Source organism: Pan troglodytes, chromosome 3 (genome assembly GCF_028858775.2).
Source record: "Pan troglodytes isolate AG18354 chromosome 3, NHGRI_mPanTro3-v2.0_pri, whole genome shotgun sequence".
NCBI lineage: Eukaryota > Metazoa > Chordata > Mammalia > Primates > Hominidae > Pan > Pan troglodytes.
The window spans coordinates 1,171,826-1,180,381 of NC_072401.2; the positions used below are offsets into that span (position 1 = coordinate 1,171,826).

General features: G+C 65.0%; 1 protein-coding gene across 1 annotated transcript in view; it reads right to left on the reverse strand.

The window, feature by feature from the left end:
* Positions 1–5,245, reverse strand: part of CPLX1 (complexin 1) — a 40,743-nt gene extending 35,498 nt beyond the window's left edge. Inside the window, exons 1-2 of the mRNA XM_016951109.3 lie at positions 5,132–5,245; positions 3,528–3,637 (exon numbers count right to left, since the gene is read on the reverse strand). Of these exons, the coding sequence (XP_016806598.1) occupies positions 3,528–3,558 (31 nt within the window). The 5' untranslated portion in view covers positions 3,559–3,637; positions 5,132–5,245. The remainder of the gene's footprint in view (positions 1–3,527; positions 3,638–5,131) is intronic.
* Between the last annotated feature and the right edge of the window lie 3,311 nt (positions 5,246–8,556).

The following is an 8,556-nucleotide window of genomic DNA, read 5'->3' on the forward strand; positions in this document are numbered from 1 at the left end:
TGCACTTCCTGCCTGGGCCGTCCACGAGACACTTCTCGTCCACCCCGGCTTGGATGACCACAATCCTCCCCCTCACGCCAAACCCAGGACCGCACCCCTACGGTGTGTTCTCCCCAGATGTTCACCTGCTTCCCTCCCCATGTAGGACTGGACACAGAACCCAACAGCGTGCCACTCTCCGGGGACAAGGACAGCTTCTCCACTGAACCCAGGCCAGGCTGTCGCCCCCCAGGTTGGGCCTGGCTGGGTGAGGGGCATTCACTGCAGGACACTGTCCATCGTGACTGAACCACCGGAGTCACTGGACCTGCCCACTAGACCTCCCCACACGTGGCAGAGCCGAGCATGGGTGAGTCCCGCCTTGGGCTCTGTCGCTGGGGCTGTCAGAGGCTCTCCTGAGTGTCCGGCTGCCTCCCACTCTGCACCCCAGCCTCTCCGCACATGCATCCTCCAAGCCGTGTCCCACCTGACGCCCCGGCCCGCCTGCCCCACACATTCCCCAGGACCTGAGCATGTTTAAACAGGGCGTGTGTCACATCCAGGCGGAGGATGGGAGAGCGGGTGGCTGCTCGCTTCTGCCACATTTAGCCCCATGAGGGTCTGCAGTGACCACGGCACCCGCACGTGCCACGTTCCTCCACGCTGTCCACAGAGCTCCCAGGCCGTGTTTGCAACTTTCTGGCCTGAGGAAACCAGTTTCTTTAAACTACTCCCTTGAGGACCCTGGATCCGGACCCACGTGTTGTGGGGGGAGGCCTGGCCCCAGTTCAAGGCCACTTTTGCTGCAGGGGAGCCTCCCGCTCCCCCACGAGCGATCACCCCCGCAGCCACCATGCTCCCTTCCCTCGGTGGCCCCAACAGGGGCCCCTCCTTGAGACCCAGCGTTGGGTCAGATGAGCAGGCCCTGGGCCCCTCACTCCTCAGCAAGACTCACACCTGCGGCCCAGCCTGCCGCGGACAGCCCCCGAATGGTCTTGATTTAACCAGGCCTGTCCCCCTGCCCAGAGCCCTGGGCAGGTCCTCACCTCTTCCTCCTCTCTGCTGCACCCTCTGACGGGCGTGCACGTGTGCACGTGCCATGCTGCCTGCGCTCCTGGCCCTGACTCCTCTTAGCAGTTCATTTCTAATGCATCTCTCTCCCCACTGTCTGTCTCTCCCTCTGTCTCTGTCTCTCCCTCTCACCACTGTCTCTCTCTCTGTTTCTGATTCTCCGTCTCTCCCCATCTCTGTCTCTCCCTCTGTCTCTGTCTCCATCTCTATCTCTCTAACTCTGTCTCTGTCTCTCTCTCTCCTTCTGCCTCCACCTCTCCCTCTGCCTCTCTCTGCCCTCTTCCTTTGTCTGTCTGTCTCTCTGTATCCCTCTGTCTCTCCCTCTGCTCCCATCTCTCCGTCTCTGTTTCTCCCTGTCTCTGTCTCCCTCTGTCTCTGTGTCTCCCTCTATCTCTGTCTCCGTCTCTCCCTCTTTCTCTCTCTCCCCTCTGCCTCTGTCTCTGACGTGCCGTCTCTGTTTTCACCTGTCTGTCCCTGTACGTGCTGAATAACACATTCGTGCCTTTTTCTCTGTCTGTTTCTGGGCTGTCATTTTCTTTCTGCAGCTCCCCCTCCCCGACCCTGTTTCTGGGTTCGCCTTTCTTTGAACGGCTTCCTGGGTGCCTCCTGCTCCCTCTCCTGCCAGCTTCTTTGTGTCCGGGGCTTGGTCTGTTTCTCAATACTTCTCTTGCGGTCTGTCGTGCTGTCTGGAGGTTCCCCCATTTCCCATCTCTGTCTTGCTCTATCTCACTCACACGCATCCTGAGACAGCAACAATGAGGCTCGCCGGGTGAGGGACAGAGGCGCAGAGGCAGAAAACAAGGTCTCGCCTGGAAGCCCCCCACCAACTCCCGCCCTCAGCAGCGCTGGCTCCGAGCCTCACGTGCTCTGCAAAACCAATGTGGGGTGCTCTGGGAAGCACTCAGCGTGGAGCCCCGCCAGGGTCCGCTGGCTGCCCCCGCTCAGCTCCACCACGCTGAGCGACGCCTGCCCGGTTGCTGCTGCTGGAGAAACTTTGGGCTGCCATGAAACAAAAAGGGAATTCAGGCTGGTAATTACCCAGCTAATTTCAGTCATGTAGACAGCCAAATAAGATATTTCAGTTTCTTACAAGCCCACCTCAGGGCCTGAATTAGCCACCTAATTAATTATCCGTAACAGCCTGGGACTCCCTGGGTGGAACGTGCGTCCCTCCCAGCGCAGATGCAGGCTTGTCCCTGAATCACGGCCCGGTGACGCAACCATTATAATTAGACTCAACCTGACGCTTACCCTTGACCACGAAATCTCAGGGATGTGGCCCCAGGCCAGGCTCAACATCTTTTCATTTAATTTGTGTTGAGTGGAAGCACAGCCACCCTCCGGGAGACAGCCAGGCAGGCAGCTCCTGTCCTGGGGGAAGCGGCGCCTGCCCTCTGTCCACCCTTGTCCCTGGCCCCTCGAACCCGGCCAGCTCCCCCACTGCAGAAATGCTCCTAGGAGGCCTGACTCACTCCAAGGTGTGAACGGCATCAGGTGAGGGTGCTCCCCCGTGGAGGCCACCCAAGCAAGACGTCTCTAGTGGTAGAATCGGGCACCGGCCACAGGTTCCCCTCACAGGAGTTCTGGGCACTGGTGCTGGGGGAACACAGGATGGACGGCTCTGGGCAAAACTGAGACTCGCCACGACAGCCCCGAGGCCTGAGTTGACCCATCAGCTCTGCCCGGACACGTCTGTACCAGCATGGCCCAGGCCCTGCCCACCTCCTGGTCTAGGAACCCAGCCACTGCCCTTGACATGGTCTCTGGCCACAATGACAGCCTTGGGTCAAGTGGGGACGAGGTTCCTTTCAAATAGCAGACAGCAGGTTGGAAGGGGGCCTGGCCCCACCCCAGTATACACAAAAAAGGCTGCACGTCCCGCCTGGGAGGCAGTCGAGACACACAAGCTGTTTCAGGCCTTTTCCTTTGCTCCCGTAACCAGCAAGCCCTGGTCCCTGAGGATGGCGCTGCCTCACCCAAGTGAAACCCACAGGGTCCTCGCCAGATGCACAGGCCAGCTCTGTCCCCACGCCTGTCCCTGAGGCTGCCACCTGCATCCTGCTCTCCCACCGCTTGGCTCTCCTCATCTGGAAGGAAGCCCCCTTGGGGGCTGCCCAGCCTGGCCAGTTAGAATTGGCCCTGCAAAGCCTACGCCAGGGTGTCCACCCTCCCCCAGGACGTGCATCAGCATGGTCCATGGGCTCTGCCCCGACCACAGCAGTGGGGCAGAGTGAGCTTACAGGGCAGCCCCTGTCCCGCCAGGGACACCAGTTCTGGCTCGGGGCCTCGAAAAGGGCCGGGCTGGGGGCGCTGCTGGGCACGGTCCTTGCTCCTCTGCCCCAGGCTCCTGTGTAGGGCTGCGTGGGTGGCCGTGTGGCTGCAGGGGCGCTGCTGCGGTGGGCCAGATGAGGAGCAGCTGCTGTGGTGGTCTCTCCATGTCCCCTCAGCCCCTCCCCACCCCACCTCCCGCTTCCTACCTCCTAGGGCCTGCTTCATCACAAACTCCATGGCGATTGCTCTGATTCCACAGTGGCTCCTCCAGGGGTCAGAACTCACACGCAAGTATGGCCGGGAGTGAGTGTTCTTCCTGGGGGAGAGTGAAGTGGTCACAGGTCACCCTGAGCAGGCCCCTGCCTGGCCTTCCCCAGAGACCATCATTCCTTACCGGCAATACCTTGTGGGCTGGACCCTCCCCCACCTGGAGCGGCTGCCTGGGAAGTCCTTCGTGAGGGGCTTCTGTCCCCACACCCAAACCAGGACCCCAGAGGACCTGAAAATGGTCTCCCCAGCTCCTGGGGTGTCTGAAGCCTCTGCAGGGAGGGCTGCTGACGGCTTAGGGGGCATCGCTCAGAGGCGCCTGGCGCCAGGCTGCGGAAGCAGGGGCGGGGCCCAGGGGGCGTTTGAAGGTGACTGCTCCGCTCTGCAGCTCAGTGTCTGGAGCAGCGCCTCCGCGGTGGTCCCGATCCCAGGGCCGTGGAGAAGGGTTGGGGGTGGGTCTTTGAGCGGGTGCCCTTCAGGGCGGGCTCCTGTGGCTTCTGACCAGCGAGGCTTGAGTGACCCTATCCCTGACGGCACTGCAGTCAGTGTGCCCCCCACATGGCCCACGTAGAAGAGATCGGGGTTGGGGAGAAACTTCAGGGGGCTCAGCCTTCAGGAAACACGTGGGGACGGGGACAGAGCACCCCCGCCCCGGGGGCGTGCATGGGGTGGGGTGGGGCGCTCTGGTCCCCTCTTGGGAAGCCGCTTTCTGAAATCACAGCAGCCGCAGTGAGCCCCCCGGTTTTGCGGGGTCTCTCCTATCGGGGAAACCCAGGTCCCTGGAGAGACACTGTTTGACGGTTCACCCCTCGCCCTCCGCAGAGGAAGGAGACTCGCGCGGGGACTGGGAGGGCGGCGGGCGGGGAGCGCCCCTCGGAGGCTTTGCCGCAGCGCCGATTCTCCTCCAAACTTCTCCCCTGGCTCCCGCGGCGCGGGGAAGGAGGGCACGGCCGGGCCCCGCAAACCCGCAGGGCTCCAGCCCCGCCGCACCCGCACCCCTCGGCTTTGCGGGCGGGCGAGCGGCCCTCAGGCGGGAGCGCGCCAGGAGAGGAAAGAAAGAGGGCGAGGGAGGAGAGGGGGAGCCTCGAGACAGGAAGAAGCGAGGAGGAGGCCGGGCGCGGGCCGGGACCGCGGGGGCCGCTTCAGCACCGCGGCAGTGGACAGCGCCCGCCCCGGACCCCGCGCGCGCGGAGCCCGGGAGAGAAACGGGGGCTGCGGGGAGAAGCCGGGGTCGGGGGGAGAAACGGGGGCCGGAGGGAGAGGCCGGAGCCGGGGGGAGAAGCCGGAGCCGGGAAGGAGAGACCCGGGGAGCGGAGGCCGGGGGGGAGGAGCTGGGCGAAGCCGGGGCCGCGGGGAGAAGGGGGGCCGGGAAGGAGAAACCGGGGCCGGCGGGAGAAGCGGGGAGAAGCGGGGGCCGGGGAGGAGACGCCAGGGCCGGCGGGAGAAGCGGGGAGAAGCCGGGGCCGGGGAGGAGAAGCCGGGGCCGGGAGGGGAGACCCGGGGAGCGGAGGCCGGGCGCGCGCTGCGCTCGGGGCGCGGTTACCTTCCCGGGGCGCGGGCGGTCAGCGGCGGGGCGCGCTCGGGCCGGCTGGGTCCATGTGGCGCCCGGTGAGCTGCGGCGGCGGCTGAAGGGCACCGCGAGGAGGGCGCGTCACTCGCAGGCGCTCCCCGCCCCCCGCCCGCGTCCGAGCGTGACGAGCACGGGGAGGGGAGCGCCGAGGGGCGGGGCCGCGGGCGCCGGGCGGGGGCGGGGGCGGGGGTGGACCCGGGGGCGGGGGCGGGGGTGGACCCGAGTGACGCGCCCCCGCCTCCCTCCAACCCGGCCCGGGCTCGACCTTCCCCCGGCGGGCGCCTGCGACCCCCGCCCGCCCCTGATCTGGGCGCCCCCGGCCCTGCCCCCCCGCCCCCAGCGCGACGGTGCGGGCCTGCTCCCTACAGGGTCCGCGCGGGGCCGGTGGGTGCAAAACCCTCGGGCGGAGAAGTCGCTGCCTCCCGGGCGGAGGGGTCAGGGGTTAGGGGGAGTCGCTGCCGCCCCCATTCTCCGGTGACCGTGTCCCTGAGCGCCGCCCGCCGCCCCGACCCCTCTGCCCCGACCTCCCCGTATCGCAGGGCGGGAGAAGGGGGCCCCCAGACCCCTGAAAACCCACCCAAGGCCCTCGCAGCCAGAGACCCTCAGGCCGGCCCGGGCTCACTTTCAGTGTAACGGAGTCGCTGTTTCCTTTACCGGGACGAAGGCCAGAGACCCCACCGCTCCCTCCCCTGGCCCCCGGGATTTCCTCTGCAGCGGACGCGGCACTGCGGGAGAGCGGGGTCGCCGCAAGGTCGGCCCTGCGGTTCGCGCTGTGCAGTGTCGGGAGCCAGGCGGCGGGAGGGATGGGGCGCACCGCGACCCTAGAGCTGCCCTGTGCTCCTGGTGGGGTGGGGGTGGGGAGGGGGGAGGGGGGCCGCTGCCGGTGGCCGCCGCACTAACTTGTCACTGTCCCCTCCCTGCTGAGTCCTGGGGACTCCCCTGGCGCAGGGAAGATGCGGCCCCCGCCCTCAGCCCCATCCCCTCCGGTGCCCCGTGTTTAGCCTGAGCTCAGGAGGACTCAGAAGCCTGGACTCCCCAGCCTTGGCCCCAGCGCCTCTGCCCCCGTCCCCACTCTTCTGCTGACTTGGCAGGGGACCCTTCGCAGAGGAAGGGAGCGCTGGGGGAGAGGGAAGGGTGAAGGCACCAGGGCCAAGCCCACGGGGGCTCCCTGAGACAGCCATGAGGGTCCTGTGGGCCTGGGGGTTCACAGGCAACCTCCCAGAGGGGGACCCATGCCCTAGGATTGGGGTCTCTTCAGCCTCCCTGGCTGGAAGCCATGGGCACCCCCAGCACCGTCCCTTCCTCTCTCCCTGGATCTGAGCCAAGTGGGCTCAGAACGTTGGGCCCAGGGACAGGAGGCAGGACACATCCCCAGACCCCTTCTTGCCAGCCACCCCTGGGTCCCTGGTGGCCCGTCAGGTCATCATCTCCCCTCGTGGGAGGCCTCAGTCCTCACGCACCTCCAGCTGGATATGCTGTGGAGTGGACGGTCTGTTTCCCGATGCCTGGGGGCCCGGCCTGAGCCCCAGCCTGCTCTGCTCCGTCTGCTCCTCTAGTCTCCTCAGGACCTGGGAGGGGACAGCAAGGGTGAGATGTTTGGGTCCAGGAAAGAGGTCACTTCTCGGCCCTGGTGCTTTCTCTCTCCATCCCTAACTGGGTGGATAACCCAACAGCTAACCCTGACAGTAACCCCAGAGAGGACCCCAGGGGTGACCCCCTGAGCCCAGAGCCAGGCTCATGACTGACCCTGCCACCTCCACAAGCTGCATGCAAGGGAGATGCTGGTGCCTTTGGGACAGTCTGCACAGGAGTGCAGGGAGGTGCCCGTTCTTCCGAGCAGAAGCACTGGACTCCTAGGCTGACCCCTCCTCGTTCTACAACCCAGGCCAGCCTGAGCTCCAAGCACACCTAGAGCTGGGGCCTGGGGCACAGAGGACAGAGACCCTCTGCCAGCCCTCACGTTCTGCCCTGTCTTCCTCTGCCTCTCTCTCTGTCTCTTTCTCCGTCGCTGTATCTCTCTGTCACTGTGTCTTTCTGCCTGTCTCTCTGTCTCTATCTTTCTGTCTCTGTCTTTCTCTGTCACTGTATCTGTCTCTGTGTCTTTTTGTCTCTCTGTCTCTTTCTATCTCTGTCTTTCTGTCTTTTCTTTCTCTGTCGCTGTATCTCTCTGTCTCTGTGTCTGTCTCTGTCTCTCTGTGTCTGTCTCTCTCTGTCTCTGCCTGTCCCTGTTGTTACTTGTTACATCCAGCCACACATGCAGTGACTGCTTCTCAGCTCTCACACTTGTCTAGGCCCTAACCTGGGGGTGGGGGGGCCCAGCCACAACTTGGGGGAAATAGACAAGGTTGGTGACAGCCCCAGGTCAGAGTGACAAGTGGCCTAGGGAAGGGAAAGTGGGCATCTGCTGGAGGAGTTGAGGGCGGTGCCCACTCAGGGTGTGTGAGCTGGGCCAGGGGAAGGGAAAGTGGGCATCTGCTGGAGGGCTTGAGGGTGGTGCCCGCTCAGGGTGTGTGAGCCAGGCCAGGGCTGCCCAGCTGGGATGGGAGTCACAGGCTGCTGGCCAGGAGCCACCCAGGCTCCGTTCCAGTGGCAGAAGGTGGTGACATGGCAAAAGGCCTCTGCCAACCCCCACGGGCCACTTGGCCACACCAGGGCAGGTGCGGTTGGCCCTTCGAGTGCCCAGAGGAGGCCCTGAGCCCTGGAGAAGAAGTCCCGCAGACCTCCAGCCGGCTGGAAAGGGGCAGGAGCTGAGCGAGAAAGGGGCCAGCAGGTTGAAGGCCAGGTTGAAGATCCAGGCAGGGAAAACATTTTGCAGGCCGGGGAAGAGTTGGAGGCCACCCCGTCCGGGCAGATGTTGGGAGGAGGAGGAGGTGGGGTGTGGACCAAGTCCGGGAGGAGCAGGATGGAGCTCCAACGAGGGCTCCCCCAGAGGTCAGCTTGGAGAAGTGTGAGTGCTTGGCTGGGCCGAGCCCTGGCTATGGGGCCTGTGCCAGCCGGTTGGACATGGATGGTACCCCTGGCTCAGCCAGCCCTCTGCTCCTCAGATGCTCCATCCCCAGACAGCAGCCCCAGTGAGGCCAGGGACCCCAGGAGCACAAAGCAGGACTGTGTGAGGACCATGTGGCACTGGGTTTGAGACCCTGCGGGGTCACTCCAGACAGCAGGGAAAGGAGGCAGCTGCCCTGCTGCAACCTCCAGCTCTAGCCTCTCTGGAAGCCCCTGCCAAGGCCTCCACTGCCACCCTGCTCCCATCTTCTGGGTCCCATCTGCCCATAGCCCTCCTGGGTGCCAGGCATCCTCCTTGCCTTGGGCCAGGAAAGGGTCTGGGAAGCACTGTCAGGGTTTCCTGGGGTTGGCCTTCAGTCCTGGCATGGGGTGTGGCCAGGGGGCCGTGTCCC